This window comes from Micropterus salmoides, unplaced genomic scaffold (genome assembly GCF_014851395.1).
Source record: "Micropterus salmoides isolate LMB-PRFRI ecotype aquatic unplaced genomic scaffold, ASM1485139v1 Ms_hic_scaffold_12, whole genome shotgun sequence".
In the NCBI taxonomy this organism is placed as follows: domain Eukaryota; kingdom Metazoa; phylum Chordata; class Actinopteri; order Centrarchiformes; family Centrarchidae; genus Micropterus; species Micropterus salmoides.
The window spans coordinates 14,117,502-14,135,799 of NW_024040263.1; the positions used below are offsets into that span (position 1 = coordinate 14,117,502).

Genomic DNA, 18,298 nt, shown 5'->3' on the forward strand with positions numbered 1-18,298 from the left:
TGAACAACCATAACTTGATTATTTAATTTGTTTGTTTTCTTTACTGTTTATTATGCTAATATTTTTAAATCTTTTTTTAGTACTTATGCAGCCTATGTATTTTGCATAATTTGGAATAAAGTTTGCATTTAAAGCACTTTGATCTGGCTGCTGAATTATGTCTGTTGATACCTAATAAAAACACCTTTCCAATATGAATGACAGCATTTATAATACTAATAACACAATAAGAACAGTTATTTTCAAGTACTGCAGATACTGAAAGAATAAATGGTTTAAGAACCATAGACTGTATTCATATGTTAAGAACTAAATCAAATTTTATAACACTTATCTATATCATTTCACATACTTGTGTACATACTAACAGTCCTGTCTATTATCTACTTTATTTGTTTAGCTTTGTTGTCCATATTCTTAGCTATTAAGTCTATTTCTGTGTAAGTAGGCCTACATTGAGAGCAATGGGAAAAAAACCCATCAAATTCCTTGTGGGCATAGACTACTTGGCCAATAAAGCTGATTCTGACACATAAATTACATTATAAATACAACAATGACAACAATGTTCAACTGTTTATTAGCTTGCAGGACAGTTATGTATGTTGTTATCTATCTGTTACATAGTCACATTGAGAAAATAGCCTATACATATTCAGATTTAAAACCTGATACTACCAATGTGCAAAATACAGTACAACCACAAATTTGAGTTCGCTGCCAAACATTATTTCACCATCACCTGTAATTTATTGGTTGAAAAATCTCCAAAGGCTGAAAAGCCGCCACTAGCAGTAGCAAATCGCCTATTGAATAGTACTCTTAATTCTTAATTTAATATTGTATTATACATTCCTGGTCGAATTTACGAGTTTTGTACCTTGGACGATAGCATAGCCTGGACGGGACTCTTGCCGAACCCGGAACTACAAGGGAGAGAAACCTCTTGCCCCACTTGGAAACACATGAAAACAACTATGGCTGCCTCCTGCTCGTTGGTGTGTTGTGGAGAGGAGAGAGAGTCCGACAAAGCTGTTATTGGTGACGATCTCACATTTGTTGGCTGTCGAAACGTTTTCTAGAACAAAATTGTAATTGTAATCGCGCTTGTCATTGTCGGTCGTGCTTATCATAATTATTTTAAACACCCATTTATATTTCACACGTGGGTGCTAGCAACAGGGCTAAGTTAGTTGTCCACTGTTGTGCTGCTGGCCAGAGTGGAGTTTGAGGTTTTTATTGTGTATGAAGTTAAATTTCACAGTAGCACAAAAACAAACGTTATTCAGAAATGTGTTTTATCTTGTGGGTTGCTGTTAATTAATTCAACTTAATGTTCCTGTGTATCTTAAATCCTAAATGTGTTCTTTACAGTATGAATCACAATAATTGACAGGTTTCTACTTATCACAGTACGCTTTTCAAACGGAAGCGTAAAAAATGGAGACAGGCTGGATTTCACGATGTACAAAAACGCAGATGAGAGTAACCCTAGGAAAAAGAGCCGACGGATTTTGGTGAGAAAGACTGAAGGGCTGCATTCATCCTTAGTGCTATGTATTTGCACTGCACCTTGTGTTTATGAGATGACTTGTTTAGGTTGGCTTTCATTGTTGTGTTGCTTCTGTTCCCCCTGTCTAGGTTGCTGAATCAGAAAGACTTTCCTATGTTGGAAATAATTTTGGAGCGGGGTCCTTGAAATGCAACAACTTTTGCAAGTAAGTTAATGTGTAGCATATTTTGAGATATTGTGACTGTGACAAACTAACACTGTGAAGAGAGTTAATAAGTGTGATGTTTGGTGTCTGTTTAGATATTATGTAGGCGTTCTGAACAAGCAGACCATGCAAATGGAGGTGCACAGTGCTCAGCTCTTCAACATGCAACCTGTTATACCAGGTAAAAGGACAACAATCACCAGTGTGTGTTGATTACAATGCTGAAGGTACCATTCATGCCTTAATGCAGCTGATAATGAGTCTACACACCCCAAGTTACAGATAACTATGCAAAACAACCAGACCAAGATCTTTTTGAAATTAACTGATCCAAATGCAGTGTCATGTATTTGTGCTGTTTTTTTTCTCTGTCAGCAGACACAACAGAGACTGCAAAACCCCAGGACACTACTCTGACCTACAGAGACAAGGTGATTAGTTGTTCTGTTTTTTTAATTAATTAATTTTTTTTGAAGACTGGGCTTATGTAAGAATAAACTAATTGTATGTCGCACCTTCTCTTTAGGTTGACTCTCTGATTGAGGCGTTTGGTACCAACAAACAGAAGAGAGCTCTGAGCTCCCGCAGGCTGAATCAGGTGGGCAGTGATACCCTGCATCAAGCAGTGGCTAAGGCTGCCAACACTGTGATCGACCAGAAGGGTCTAGAAGGTAAACTAGTCATGGATATGGAAGTCAGGAGTTGACAAGTCATCAAGTAGTTATGAGAGAGTTCACCATATGGAATTCTCAGAGTGGTCGGTTAATAAATAAAGTTAATAATAATAACAAAATAAAGTTATCTTTCACTCCACAGTCTTCTCCTGTTCATTTTGGTACCACGACTTTATCGTTTTTCTTCTCTCTGCCTTCAGCTCTACAACAGGAAGTGGCTGAGACAGAGTCCCAGGGAGACCTGGCTCTCCACTTGCCCCCCTGCAATGCAGACGCCGACAGACCTGACAACGTCTACCTGTTTGACGATCGTATCCTCTTTGTTTGTGTTTTTATGTGCAAGTGTTAATAAAGAAATGCAAGAGCAGTAGATGGGGGGTAAACAGATAGTGTACAATAGTTGGAGGTGAAAGCTGCAGCTGAGTTTGCTTGTTCGGGTCTCCATCCTTAATCAATATCTACAGTCATTAGTCCAGCCGAGTTTGGGGCTTTGGAGCAGGCTGGTTCCAAGATGGCAGCACTCACCACTGAGGAGCTGCAGAAGATGAGAGATGACGGAGGGTAGGGTGACAAAGAAAGGGCTCACGTGTGCTGAGACATTTTATTAAGCTGCATTTAGTTTCCTTGTGTTCTAATGTCTTTTTTTAAACACTTTTTATTTAAGGAGCCTGTGTGTCGTGAAGCACCTGGAGAACATGGCAACTGTAGGCGAAGCCAGAGATAAAAGGGCGCGCTGTATCTTCTACCTCTCTCTGCTTCTCAAACTGGCACGGCAGAAAAGCGTCACCCGCAAGTGTGAGTTATGTTGTTTTGCCTCCTTAATGTGTTAAAAGTGTTCTCACCCACATCTCTGGAGCAGACACTAATTCTGATTTATGTTTACATATACAGTTGGCCAGGAGGAAGGCTGTCCTCGTATCATTCAGAGCAAACTATTGAGAACATTTACTGTGGAGACTTTCAACAATGGCAGGTATGATGGAACTAAGTAAAATATATATATTTGTTTTGCACATTTTTATATACAGTCCCCTCCAAAAGTATTGAAACGGTAAGGCAAATTCCTTTGTTTTTGTTGTTCACTGAAGACATTTGGGTTTAAGATCAAAAGATGAGTATGAGACAAGAGTTCAGAATTTCAGCTTTTGTTTCCTGGTATTCACATTTAGATGTGTTAAACAACTCAGGACATATCACCGTTTGTATTAGACCACAGCATTCTTAGGTGAGCAAAAGTAACAGAACAAATAATCTTAAAGTAAATAACATTTAATATTTGGTGGCATAACCCTTGCTTGCAATAACTGCCTCAAGCCTGCGACCCATCGACATCACCAAACTGCTGCATTCTTCATTTGTGATACTATTCCAGGCTTTTACCGCAGCTTCTTTCAGCTCTTGTTTGTTTCGGGGTGTTTCTCCCTTCAGCCTCCTTAAGGAGGTGAAATGCATGCTCTATTGGGTTAAGGTCAGGTGACTGACTTGGCCAGTCTAAAACCTTCCACTTTTTTCAGTGTGCTTTGAGTCTCCTCCTGCTGCATGATAAACTTCCTTCCGATTAGTTTCAATGCATTTCTCCATAAATTAGCAGACAAAATGTTTCTGTCCACTTCTGACTTCATTCTGCTGCCGCCATCATCAGTTACATCATCAATAAATATTAATGAGCCTGTTCCAGAAGCAGCCATGCAGGCCCACCATGACATTACCTCCACCATGCTTCACAGATGAGCTTGTATGCTTCGGATCATAATCAGTTCCTTTCTTTCTCCACACTTTGGCCTTTCCATCACTTTGCTAGAGATTAATCTTGGTCTCATCAGTCCATAAGATTTTGTTCCAGACTTTTGCAGCTCATCTCTGTACTTCTTAGCAAATTTCAATCTGGCCTTCCGATTCTTCCTGCTGATGAGTGGTTTGCATCTTGTGGTGTGGCCTCTATATTTCTGCTCTGAGGCTTCTTCGAACAGCGGATTGTGATACCTTCACCCCTGCACTGTGGAGGTCGTTGGTGATGTCACTTACTGATGTTTTGGGGGGTTTCTTCACAGCTCTCACGATATTTCTGTCATCAACTACTGTTGTTTTCCTTGACCGACCTGTTCAACATCTGTTGCTCAGTACACCAGTAGTTTCTTTTTGAGGACATTCCAAATTGTTGTGCTTGCTTTGCCCAGTGATTGTCCAATGGCTGTGGTCGATTTTCTGTCTTTTCTCAGCTTGACAATGGCTTATTTTTCTCCCATAGACAGCTCTGTGGTCTTCATGTTGGTTTATCCTCTTTAACAGGAAATGCAGTCTTTATAGGTTTGAACCAAGGATGAAAACTTAGACTAGTCATGCAGAGCTATTTAATGTTTGGACAATCAACCTAAAAGGCAACGCCTGGGCAACAAGAAACATCTGTCAGTCACATGTTCCAATAGTTTTGCTTTCTTGAAAAATGGGTGGGTTCAAACAAAGGGTGGTATGTCCTGAGTTGTTTAACACATTTAGATGTGAATACCAGGAAATGAGAGCTGAAATTCTGAACTCTTGTCTTATACACATCTTTTGATCTTAAACCCAAATGTCTTCAGTGACCAACAAAAACAAAGGACTTTGTCTTACCGTTCCAATACTTTTGGAGGGGACTGTAAATTACGCCTTGTAAACATGCATTTCATAACTACTGGCATGCGTCTGGAATTTTTATTTGGCTGGATTCAGTTTGCAATTGCATATTAAAAATGGTGATCACTTTGAATTGTCTTTGCCAAATTTCAGAAAGGGTCTACAATTGTCTCTTGCAGTATTTTGCACCACTTTCTGTGTATTGTTTATATCGTAACGCATACAAATACATACATACATTTTCTGTGGTTTGGCCTCTCAGCCTTGTATATAAACACACACAGGTGTCACTTGTTCACCTCACCTTTCCCCTTTTAGGGTCCAGAACATGGTTTCTTCCTCAATGCGTGCCAAATTAGCAGCTTACTCCTTGGCCCTGCTGCTTCATATGGGTCACATGACTGCTGACCTCACATTACTTCACCGTGACCTGGCAATCACAGAGGCCAGGTAAAAAAATAAAAAATAAAATAAATAAAGGGCTAAGTCTGCATTTATATATAGAAACTGAAAGAAAAGTGTATTGTTTACAAATTGTGTTGCAGTTAAGTTTGGCAAATGCATTTAACATTAACAGAAAAAAAAAAAAAAATAACACTAGTTGTTACTGTTTGAATAAGTCAGTGGTGTTGACTCAGCTGAATGTATTGATGCAATTTCTTTCTGCTTATGGTTAATCATCACATGATTAGAGTTGTGAATTGTAGGATTTTTGACTTGAACCACACCACATAAAACACTGCATTATAAGTACTCTGCCAGCATACATACAAACTGTTTTGTTTTTTTGTGACGTCCTATAGGATGATTGAAGTAGCAAAGTCAATGGGACTGACTTTAACTAAACCGGCCCGGGGAAAGTCTGACGAGGCTGGACTGCGAGACGACCACAGGCAGGCCTCTCTAGTCCTACCTCTGGTCAAATATGATCAGTTCATGGAGAGACGGAAACGCAAGAAAATGCACTGAAGATCGAGATGAGACAAGAAGTTGGATAGAGAGGAAGTACTAAAAGAATTGGAAATGCCACAAACAAGATCTGTTTATTAATGCATTTTGTAGACAAATAAAGTGGTGAACTTTGAGTTGTACATATTGTTACTTAATGCTTAGTGTACAACATACAAAAAAGCGGAGTAATGGTGTGTAAACAAATTCTAGATGGCAGAAAACATCTAGCTTTAGACAGTCAAAACTTATAGGCACATTTGTAGACCGCACATATAGCACATTTAACTTTTTCCTTTCTATAACTGGTTATTACCAAGTGAGTCTGTGTGGTTGCGTGTCACCGCAGCTTGCTGGTAGTCTTTGGAATCCATCACATTTTAAAAGCAACACGGAGGACAGGACACGAAAACACACACTCACCAGGAAACAGAGCAGCTCTGTGCAAGAGGCAGAAGCTTAAGTTTGGCTTTGTTTTTTTGTATTTTTTTTTTGCATATACACCTCACACTATGACCTTCCCTAGCTACAATCATTGATTGATTTAGAAAGTCAAACAAGGCACAGCTTTACTTTGTAGCATAAATGAAGCTGGCACCTCTGAAGCCTCTTGACTCCTGCTAGGAATTATATGTGCACTTCCTAACCAGTGAGTCTCAGAAGCAAACTGACAAAACCAACAAAGTAAGACCAACTTGTAAAAGGACATGAAAAGGTTAAAGCTTCGGTATGGAAATGTTTGTTTTAAGATGTAGGACTGTGACTATGCTTGAATGTGTTGGACTCCAGTTTCCTAGAATCTACATTTGATGAGTGCACTGGAATTATATCATAAACGTACAAATGTTCCGTCACCCTTATGCACTGGAAGGTGGATGGCCCCTTTAGTTGTTTTACTGGGAGCAGCCTCACTCCATGACTCTTAACTCCACCGCACAGTTTTAGAAGGTCAAGAGTGCCCCAAATGTACGAAATACAAAGTCAAAACTGACCAGATGTTGACATCTTGGTTTATCTTGACCTCATTGATTTCCAAGTGCTTGCCAGTATTCACAGGATAGAGCAGAACATGCTGCCGCTATGGCAACCGTTTTCTACAGTGGCGCTGATCCTGGTTGTCATAGAAATTCCAAGTCGTGAAGGATACTGGGTTGAGGCGAGGCCAGAAGGGGAGCTGGCCAATGGACGAGGTGGAGGGCTTTCCAAAACCCAGGGAGGAGCAGATGTAAAGCTTAAAGAAAAATGTAACGTTGTTAAATAGTAATAAATAATAACTTATTTACTGTATCTTTATATAGTAATGTAGTATTTATCAAACAAATCAACAGGACTGTTGCCGGTTGCCTAGCTACCTGTTATTAAGGCTGAACAATTAATCAAAATATTATGGAAAGCGCAATACGACCATGTGCAATATCTAAATCGCAGGAGCTACAATTTTGATACAGGTAAAATATGTCATTATAAATGAAGCATTGTGATGCTACAGAGATGCCCTGGGCTTAATATTCTCCAGATGTAAGGTACACAATTGTTTGGTACAGACCCCAGCAAAAATTACAATCATTTGTATATTTATTTCAGTGAAAATCAATTCCCCCTAAAATTGACAACATCACAACTGCAAAATCTGTCAATAATCACAAATTATTTTGCACATTGTTGAGCCCTACCTGTTATTATGCCTTAGGACACTGTTGTTGCGCAATACACAGCTGTCATTACCAGGATCCATATGTAGCAATGTTTTCTTGTTTCCCGGGTGGCCCTGGAACAAGAGATTGTCATGGATAACACCTTTTACTGGCCCTTGCACAGCAATGCCACAGCCCTGTGCTGGTTGGACACGGTTGCGCAATACCTAAAGATAAAAATCATATAAAATGCAAGTAATGTATTAATATTTCATTAAGGAGCAATGTGCAGTGTTGTAAGAGTAGTCGGTGTTCATGCCTCAGTCCATCTCACCTTGATGTCAGCACCGCCAGAGACTTGGATCCCATATCCACGGTTTCCAACCACATCATTCTCCACAATCTGCCCACTACCGCTGAAACTGACACCGTGGCCACTGTTTTTATAGATGCCGTTACCACGAAGCTCTACTCGACAGTCTTTCTCCACCGTAACGCCACCCCGACCGTTTTCAAGAACGCAGTTTGTAACCAGGCGGGTCAGCTGACTGCTCTGCAGCACAGCAATGCCAGTGCCACGGTTACTGTTTAGGAGGTTAGCAAAAACATTCAGGGGTTCACTGCTCTTCACGTACAGACCGACCGCTACAGAAAGGGAGAGGGAAAGATGGAGAGGACATTAGAGACAAGAAGTGAGCGACTTTGTCCACTTGGCACTATGTACTGCAGGTCTTTTCATTACCTCCATTGTAGGTCATGCAGTTGCTCTCCACCAGGGCCACACTGATGGAACGACGGGCAGAGTGGCGCTCATCCTCACTGTCCAGATCACTCTCCCATGCAAACAGCTCCCCCTCTTCATTCAAGTTCTCCTGCCCTTCTCTCCCTTCTCCCTCTACCCCCCTCCTTTCCCCACTACCTCCGTCTCCCCCAATCCCTTCCTGTCCCGGCCAATTCCCCTCTCTGGCCTCGATGTTCTCCGGGTCCTTCCTGCAAAACACTGCCAGTCCGTACATACAGTTATGGGTGATGTAGTTTCCCAGAAGCTGTGGGAGGCTGGACGACATAACCCACACACCACAGCCTCTGTTACCTGAAGAAATAATAAGGAAGAGGAGGAAATTAACCATCTGTGCCATTGTTGGTATAGATAAGATCAAAGGTGAGCTTGTATGTCACGACACATCTATGATGCTGCCATTGACAGGCTGAAATTACATACAGTAGACGTGGTTTCCCTCAATTAGTCCGCGGCCTCTCTCTCCCACCACAATGCCGTCTGAGTAACCATAACAGATGTAGTTGTTCCTCAAGATGGGGTCTCCTCCTCTGCGGATGTCCACCCCCCCCCACTGGTTCTCTTTGATCACATTCTCTGGAATTGACCACAAATGGTGCTTTTACATTCTGTAGCTGGCACACTTCAAAAGGGGGGAACATTAAGAATGCATCTGGCATGCTAATGTGGAAAAGGAGCTTGGACAGATCCACTCACACACCTGTTATAATCCCTCTGCCATTCTCATTTATAGCTATCCCTGCTGCCTGGCCCTGGAAGATGTGATTCCCACTAAAAGAGAAAGTGAGGAGAGGATGTTGAACAAGTTCAGACCTTATGTAGTAGTCTATGCAGACACACTGGGTTAGGCTTGCTTGTTTATGTTACCAACTACACACATCTTACATTATACAACACTGCTTATATCACAGTGTAAAATGCTAGGTTATCTGTAGCAGCAAAACATATACTACTGCACTGCACCAGTCATGGTGAACCTGAATTTGCTTTAATGAAATGATCAAACACCAGAAGTTATTTATTTTAAAGAAAGAGGGTTTTAATAATTTTATGGATATCTGCAGAAATGGTGCAAACATACTTTCATGATATCTCGGGCTGACTGCCAATACCTACATTCATAACTTGGACAGAAAGAACACAATGAACCATAGAAATTACTTTCTCTTAACTGTATTAAACTCCAACATTGCACATGTTAGTCTTAGTCTTATTATTATAAATGAATGATGGCTGAATTCCATTTAGCTGCTTCAGAGTCCTGGTTTTGTTCATGCTGGCTCACTTTCACACTGTCCACACTTAACTGGGAAACATCTGGGAGTCAAAATGTCTGCTGTGAAACATACTTATCGTAGTGGTGGTTTTGAACATGGAATGCTAAACAATATTGCTTGAACGTTATAAAACACCCCTGTCTTTTGTCCTTACTAGAGGGGGAAAAAAACACCAGGTACTGTATAATATCCAAGCAACGGGAAAAGCAGGGACTACACGTTCTTGGGCAAGTTCAATGTTTGCAGAGTCCTACTCACCTGACCACAGGATTCCCACTGAAGAGAATATACACGCCTGCTTCCTTGTTGTTATAGATGTGGTTGCTCCGAATTGAACCCTTCCCATTGCCAAGCACAACAAGCCCTGAACGCAAACCACTGTGTATTTTGTTGCACTGTGGAAAGTACAAAAGACGGTCACACTAAAATCACATACATTTGGAAATGTACCTACTGATGTTACAAACAATGTAATCTAATGTGAGCTTCTATGCATAATTATTTTTGTCTAATGTATTTATCCATGACGACTGTTGTTGAAAGTTCTGGAAATAGATTCATGTTAAGATTATCTTGTCAAACATAGGGGATCGTTTGTTTCTTCTTTTTGAACGATGTGACATTTACCACAATGATGGGGTTAGCCCCTTTCCGGATGTCCAGCCCCGCCTCCCCATTCGAGTGGATGTTGTTTTCTGCGATGAGGCCGTGAGCAGAGAGGCGCAGGAACACACCTGATGCACGGCACTCACACACCTCGTTTCTCAGCATCACTATCTGAAGGAGGCGAGAGAGAGAAGGAGAGGGAGCTCAAGTAACACTTTGAAAAAGAAACTACTGCTTAATTACTCATGATCTGAGCTGCTTCCTTAACTTGATACATGACTTAAAATGTATGCTGCTTATTAAAAGTCATTGAACAAATACAATTGAAATGATGATGATACATTCAAGTCACACTCCATTAGTCTGAAAAGTTATGATTTTATTTACCGTGGAGTTCTGGATGCAGCGGACGGCATAGTTTAGCCCACGGAAAACATTGCCCTCCAGCCGAGCTTGTCCGTAATTAGACAAATGCACGCCACCCTTCCCTTCCCTGAAGAGGCAGCGTCTGAGGATACAGCCAAAGGTGGATGCTGCCAACATCTGAGCTTCCGGGTCCCTGTCTAGTTCTTGCTGAAGGGTGAGGGGTTCAGGGGTCACAGATGGGGGATTCGGGGAGGAGGCCAGTGGCAGAGAGCCATCTGGCCGGGGTTTGAGCAGATGGGATAGGCCATGATGGTCACATGGAATTTTGTAATCCAGTGTAAACGGGGTGTTCTTAGTTCCTCCTCCATCTTGGTTCTGCTCCTCTCCCTCGCTGCGGTCACCATCACTCCAGCAGTCTTCAATCACCGTGCCCTGACACACTGCATCTACCCCAGTCCTCCTCTGCCAGTCTTCTATGGTCACATGTTCATTTTTAACATTAGTGCCTGGAGGTTGATGCCCACCAGTGGAGCCAGCCAGAAGGCCACTGGGAGGACTATTGTCATTCCTGGATGCGCTGCATGATGGCAATGTCCTGGCCAGGGCAGCCAAGTGTTTGCAAGCCCAACTCCTTTCTGAAACCGGAGGACCTTCAACTGTCACAGAAGCCGTGTCACTTCCAGAGAAGTCACAGCTGTCAAATAAACTGAGGACAATGCCCAGCAAGTGGGCTGAGCTGCCCTGTGAGAAGGAGCAGAAGCGAGCCTGGCAGGTTCCTGGGCCGCGAATTTGCAACTGAGCCCCCTCAAAGTTGCAGTTGTCTAGCTGTACGTGACCCCATGAGGTCTAGAGCAAAACAAAGAGAGAAAGGTGACTGGACTGGACAGGCAGATTCAGCAAGAAAGGCACAATTTATTTAGACCAGATTTTGTTAAGATACTTGAAGATGCAGGAGGGAGCAGTCAAGGTTATTCTGAACACTTGATTGCTGGATAAAGAAAACATCACAATAAGCTGTTCTTTACCTTGTAGACCACAGTGGTGAACCAGGGTGGCATGAACACCAGATTACACAGCCTGGCAGTAGGGCACTGCTGCTCCATACACACCAGGAGGGCCACCTCGCCCAATTGTCCCAGCCCAACCAGCTCCACAGGCACCTTCAGCGCCATTTCAGCCTGCTCCTCATACACCCCTGGATGGAGAAGCACACGGTCATATGGCCCCGCCACCCCAAGTGCCCCACGTAGAGTCTCAAACTCACATCCAGGCCCCACATGCCAAACCCTGCGGTCTTTTCTACGACGGAAAAACAGGAGGCAGGCAGAAGACTGGAGCTCTGGGCCATTTTGAGTCCAGGTACGGGTGGCTAGGGCGTGCTGCTTCAGGGCCTCTCTCCAGGATGGGGGCTCCAGATGGGGCTGACTGGGCCAGTTGGGATGTCTGCACTCACGGCAGCCTAAGCAGAGTTGTCTCCAGCGGGTGTTGTCTAGAGAGAGGATGAGCTCCCGCCAGGCACGGCACACCTGGCAGCAGCGGCCCAGGTCAGGGAGAGGCAGGTAGGCTAAGATAACCCTCCACAGCTCCACAGGGAGGCTGCCCACCTCCATGGCAGCAGAGACGCCGGCTGGGGAGCACCGTGACGGAAGGGCCACCTGGAGACAGCCATACACACACACGCAAGCGCATATAAGGCGACAGGAAACCGCTAGCGTCCACCGTTAACAACATTAAATAAAACATTTACACAACGGGGCTTATAAATGACCCAACAGACAAATAATTAACGCTACTGTGGGCAGCTGTTACTGTGACTAGCAACCCTGTATTATTTTAGCAGGAAAGCGATGCGTAGCGAATAGACATGATGGGAATGACGCCGTGAATTTTGTAACGTTATTGTATTTTTATTAGTGTATTTAAGTTAATTAACATTAATGTCTCAATGTGGGCCTGCTGAAAGTTTGCTACGATTCATGGCGGTTAGCTAGCAAGGTAACTTAACTCTGGGTATCTGCAAACCTTGCATAGCTACATCAACAAACACAGGAGAGCACCGTATCCGTCAAAAATAAAAGCCTTAACGTTACCTTTCACCAGTTTGCCATAGTTAGAAGAATCCGCTACCTATCTATCTATCCAGCCTTACATGTCTGCGACAGCGACTTTTTCCTCACTGCATCCACAGTTCTCAACAATCCATTATGACTGTAGATGTGCCATCGAAATGGAGTTCAATTGCTTCCAGTTTACGGCAAGACACAACGAAACAAACAGAGCTGCTCCGTCTTCCGCTTCCCAAAAGTGGGCGTTTACCTTATGGAAGTAAACTGCTGCTGACATTGTCGATGACCTGAATGAATCCTATGTAACATTAGAATACGCATGGGGTTAAACTTGATCCTACAGGTTCAACACAATCTTGTCTCTAGCATATCTGCAGCCAACCCACATACCCAGGTACATTATAACTACAGTGCCTATGACAATAACTTACTCAAATATTTTTGGTCTAAATTTCTCCATTCTTGCATGATTACAAGAGTTTTTAAAATGTAAAACACAACATTTTACATCATCCAGGCACTATTTGCATAAACACTTTCCCTTTAAATAAATATTAATCAAACTATATTATGCATACTATAAATCAGTGACTAAGGCAAAGAAAAAAATGTAAACATTTATAATTTTCCAAAATATTGTCACAGCATTTACCATTTCCAGTGTACACACGATACTGGGTTTACGTGAAGGAGATGAGAAGATATTTTAACACTATTTTGAAGAAATATTAATATATTTGAAATATATGAGTGGGGAAGAGCAGCGCAATGGTACAGTGGTTAGCAAGAAGGTCGTGGGTTCAAACCCTGGCTGCCCCAGGCCTTTCTGTGCGGAGTTTACATGTTCTCTCCGGGTGCACTGTCCAAAGACATGCAGACTAGGTTAATTAGTGTCTCCAAAATTGTCCTTAGATGTAAGTGGTTGTTTGTCTATGTGAGTTCCTGTAATGGACTGGTGATCTGTCCAGGGTGTACCCCACCTTTTGCCCGATGTAAGCTGGGATTGGCTCCAGCCCCCTGCGACCCTGTATGCAGGATAAGCGGTTGATGATGGATGGACGAGTGAGGGACCTGGTGGTCCTCCTTCAGAAGTTTTTGAGCATTAAACACTTCATTTCCTGCATTTTGGAGACATGTCCTGCATCATTATGGGAGGAATTTCTTTATTTGTGCAAAGGGAAACACAAAATTCAGTCGATGGGTGACAATTCAGAATATAAAACTATAATGGAATATAATGCAGTAATCAGTAGATTTTTTTTAGCTTGTGTTACTTTTTTTTGGACAATGCACATTTGTTTCTATATTTTAAATTGCATTGCATGTTTCCTTTTATTGCCTTTTTCAAAGCATTTTCTTTGGTTATTTAACATCTCTTGTTGCAAGCTATGTAAACATTTAAACAAGTAGCCTATACTTTCAAAAAGTTGTGGGGACATGTCCCCAGCATTCACAGTGTAAATGACAACTCTGTGTCTGTAATCTTATTCTTTCAGTTTATACTCAAAGCTCATGACTATTCTCTTAAGTTCATACATTATTAAATTAGCATTATATACGAAAAAAATGAATTAATCATGTCCAAAAATGTCATCAATGTACCTTTTGCCTACAACTTGTACCTATGAAGACATTTTTTACTATAGAATGTGGTGCAAGAGGTAGACCAGGTTGCCCACTAATCAGAAGATTCAAATTCTAGTAGTACGCATGTTGAAGGGTCCTTGGGCAAGATACTGGACCTTAAATAGCTTCTGCGTGAATGTTAGTGTCTGTTTCTGATGTGCAGTTGGCACCCCAGCCTCTTCCATCAGTGTGTGACTAGAAAAGCACTATGCAAGTAGGCTACAGTCCATTTACAATTTTACAGCCCAGTGATGTTTTTTTTTACATGCAGCTGTATCCCAAATGGCTGGACTGTTAGCTTCCTCTGACTAGGTTTTGAAGTGCTTTAAGGGTCAATAGGTAAAACTTCACTTCAGCCGACCCTTAGCTCATAATGTAATTGATTAGGTGATCAGCAGGCAGTGATTTTACAGCTGCTGCTGAAATGTAAGGAAATGAAATGGCATGACCTGCCCAATTTATTGGGTGTCTTTGAAAATTGGATCTTGGATTTCCACTTGAATTTAAGGTGTTCTGTGGATTTTGACAGTGCTTGGCATGAATTTGTCACATTCTGTGACATACTGTATTTAAATAAGTTTAGGCAAGTGTGGACTATTTTTTTTTTCAAATTCTGTTGAGTTTCCCGAGAATAAACATCAGAACAACAAAAAAAGGTGACCTCCACATACCTACCCTTTGCCAGAACAAGCAGCAAAGATATGAAGGCGTTCATATTCAGACTGCATTGTGAAGGCTGGGTCAGGAACTGCAATATCATCTTGTTATTGTTGGTTCTTGTTCTAAATACTTTCAGTAAGTAGGTACAGCTGTACAGTAGCTGAATGTTTCCTGTGAAATAAGAATTCTATGGAAGACTGTTTAACTTTGAGGTACTGTTGTACTAAAATGAGAGGCTACAATGTCTATAGCATCAGCTGCTAATGAGATGTCCAACAGGTGGCAATGTCCTTCCACTAAGAATTTCTTCTGTCTTACATGTAGACTGTCCCACATGACACAGCCCAAGAAGCAATGTTGTTTTCCAAATTGTATTTTCAGGACATTTGTTTTTATTTTTTTGACACCAAAAAGACCTCCCCCCCAAAACAAAAAACTTGTTAGCAGAAGAGAGTGGGGTGAGCAGTCACACAATGTCTCTAAGATATATTTAACCTGTGAAGGGACAGAGCAGGGTTTACAACATAACTTATGATAAAATAAAGGATTTAATGGAGGTTTCAAATCAAAACATGACTTATGCTGCTTTCCCCTCCCACTGTCCCACACAGTACTGACTTACGGGAAAGGAAAAAATAAGGACTTAGAGAGACATTAACAGATTTCTGGTTTGTAAGTAATGTCAAAATGTATTAACAATCACTGTCTTAATATTTTAGATGAAAATGTGTATGTATGTTTATGAAGAAATAGGCGTAAACATGGCTTTGATTATTTTATTGTGCATTTAACCTACAGTTTGTTACAGTCCTTTATATTAATCCTGCTGCACATTTGAGATACAAGTATTTAAATTGCTTACAAAAATAACAATTTTATAGTATATGATGTTTAACATATTGTTCAGAATACAGGTTTGTGTCATCACCTCATGCTTTCCTTTCTCGCTCAGACTCAGGAAATTGAAAAACTGGTGACAGGATCTAAGCAAAACCTCTTGAATAATGCAGCTGCCACATGAATGTTTCTCATCAAGCAAAACAAATTCTTGTATGGAGGATTTTAAGGGCTGAAACTAAATACATTAAAACTATAAATAATTATATAATAAAATGCTTAGATAAATGAATAAATACATAATTATGTGATTTAATGGACAATTAAACATATGAGACATTAAACATATAAATGTTAAAACTTATTTGTGTATTTATTTATTTATTTATCCATTTATTTATTTACTTATTCACACATGTATTTTTCTATTAAGAATTTTATTTATTTATTTATATATACTTTAATTTGTCCATATATAGTGTAACTTCTTGCAGCGTAATAAATAAATTTGTCAGCTCCAGCCATCAAAAGTCAGGGGGGTGGGTTAAAGCCTCTGATTGGTGAATAAAAAGTATTACAGCTCCAGCAGGTCTATGGTTCAATTTAAATGAGGCCTTACACAGATCACCTAACCCTCATTCATATCTAAAAAAGCATAGGAATTGGCAATTTCCTCCATCTGTACAGCTACAGCCAACAAATCTACCATTGTAGAACACAAGATTTCAGTAAAAGGTGCCGCCATCTTGACTTAGGAAAAAGCAGTCAATAACAGGGCAGATATCGCCCCCTGACTTTTGATGGATAAATTTGACCCATTTTTTATTTTCACTGCAGCAAGTTACACAATGGATCGATTAAAATATATATAAATAAATGTTTGAAAAAATGTATAAATAAATGTATATATAAGTTAGTGCTGGGAAACGATTACAATTTTTAATTGCAATTAATCCTAATTAATCGCATGATTTTCTTGCAATTAATTGCAATTAATCGCATTGTTATGTGCAAAATTGAATAATGAATTCTAAAGTAGTGTATTGCACACTTTTAATTTAAATGTACTGCTATATACACAAAAGTGCAATAACATGTGGTTTGCAAACACTTTAAACAAATAAGGTGCTTTTTACCAGCAGTGTTCCCTTTACACAGTAGCAATAAAATATTTCTTGTAAATCTCAACTTAAACATTAATGTAATCAAATCAATTATAAAACCAATGCTATTGAACACTGCCAGGGCATTACCTTTTATCTAGCTTGTTAAAACAAGTTACCATCAGAGTCCTGTTTTCTTATTTTTTTTCTGAAGGTATCAGCAGAAACATTTTTCTTTTATCATGGAGCATAGTACAGTGGTCGGCAATAGGCGGCCCGCCAGCAATAATATCTGGCCCATGGCCACATTGCTTTGATAGCAGAAAAATAAAAAAGTAAATAAATTGATGGGCTGGTGCTGAAATAGATCTCAGTCATGACAGTGTTACTCACACAATCATTTCCTATTAAGTGATTGTGCCTCCAAAATAAAAGCACGAGAATTTTTTTTTGCAGCAATACTTTATGACAAGTTTATTGAGAGCTTTTACTTTGGAGAGCTGACATTCAAAAGAGACTCTGGCTTGCTTGACACACCTCTGAAAAAGCCGTCAGTAAACGTGTGATTGGATTCCCCTGAATGTCCTCAGGGTTTATCAATGCGGATCAAATGCTGGGATGAACACTTTATTGTGAGCATGTGCAAAAGTGACCTTATAATAAATTTGTTTACAAGGGAGAAAAAAATACCTGCAGTTAGTTGGAATCGATCTTTCAACCTTCCACACGGGAGTCCCACTCAGTACCGACTGAGATAAATACACACACAAGTACACAAGGATTTGAAATAATTTGACTGTTTTCTGGCCCGCCATGTAAGGGCTTGAAAAAAAATGCCATGGTTACTCTAGAGCGCCTGCTGTTTACTTGCGGAACACTTGTTTCCTTTCTGATTACCTGAGAAAACCTGCAGGGCCAAGCGACTACGTTGTGATTTTAAGAATGTTCAGCATGCAGTGTGTAGCTATCCACTTCGCTATGGCATTTGATCGCTTGTCTTACTTTTGTTTATCATCCAGCGTAGTCTGCCAAAGCCTCCCTCCGCTGCTAGTTTGAGTGGGTAATTTGCAGGTTGATCAAAATCCCACCCCTCCTGTGACCCATGATTTGACTGTAGGCTATGTGTATTCAGAAACAGACTTTCAAAATAATAATAATAAAAATAATAAACACCGTGTTAACGTGTGATAAATTAATTAATGCGTTAATGCTATAATAACGCGTTAACGTGCCCAGTCCTAATATAAATATATAAGCGATTAAATAAATACATAAATAATATTTAATTTAATTGTATTTAATGTCTCATTTAATTTGTGATTTATTTATGTTGCTAATTATATAATTATTTATTTATTCAATCATTATATT

The 18,298-nt window shown here is 40.5% G+C and overlaps 2 protein-coding genes across 5 annotated transcripts; one reads left to right on the forward strand and one right to left on the reverse strand.

Annotated features, from left to right (window-relative positions):
* Window positions 1–959: 959 nt before the first annotated feature.
* polr1e (RNA polymerase I subunit E) lies at window positions 960–6,096 on the forward strand. Of its 3 annotated transcripts, none has more exons than XM_038713525.1 (12): window positions 960–1,041; window positions 1,414–1,517; window positions 1,642–1,718; window positions 1,814–1,899; window positions 2,097–2,149; window positions 2,245–2,389; window positions 2,593–2,703; window positions 2,857–2,953; window positions 3,057–3,187; window positions 3,284–3,365; window positions 5,324–5,455; window positions 5,809–5,974. In XM_038713525.1, exons 1-12 carry the CDS (start codon window positions 966–968, stop codon window positions 5,972–5,974), a joined length of 1,260 nt encoding a protein of 419 aa, XP_038569453.1. In that variant the 5' UTR covers window positions 960–965. The 3 variants fall into 3 exon arrangements, with proteins under 3 accessions (XP_038569453.1, XP_038569452.1, XP_038569454.1); XM_038713524.1 differs by having other exon boundaries at window positions 966–1,041; window positions 2,094–2,149; window positions 5,809–6,090; XM_038713526.1 differs by lacking the exon at window positions 960–1,041 and adding an exon at window positions 1,073–1,091 and having other exon boundaries at window positions 2,094–2,149; window positions 5,809–6,096.
* On the reverse strand, window positions 6,030–12,910 carry fbxo10 (F-box protein 10). Of its 2 annotated transcripts, none has more exons than XM_038713512.1 (11): window positions 12,726–12,910; window positions 11,661–12,290; window positions 10,657–11,481; window positions 10,291–10,440; window positions 9,922–10,058; window positions 9,087–9,157; window positions 8,810–8,962; window positions 8,330–8,680; window positions 7,922–8,232; window positions 7,627–7,721; window positions 6,030–7,184 (listed from the first exon to the last, which is right to left on the reverse strand). In XM_038713512.1, exons 2-11 carry the CDS (start codon window positions 12,243–12,245, stop codon window positions 7,004–7,006), a joined length of 2,859 nt encoding a protein of 952 aa, XP_038569440.1. In that variant the 5' UTR covers window positions 12,246–12,290; window positions 12,726–12,910; the 3' UTR covers window positions 6,030–7,003. The 2 variants fall into 2 exon arrangements, with proteins under 2 accessions (XP_038569440.1, XP_038569439.1); XM_038713511.1 differs by having other exon boundaries at window positions 7,627–7,814; window positions 12,726–12,909.
* Between the last annotated feature and the right edge of the window lie 5,388 nt (window positions 12,911–18,298).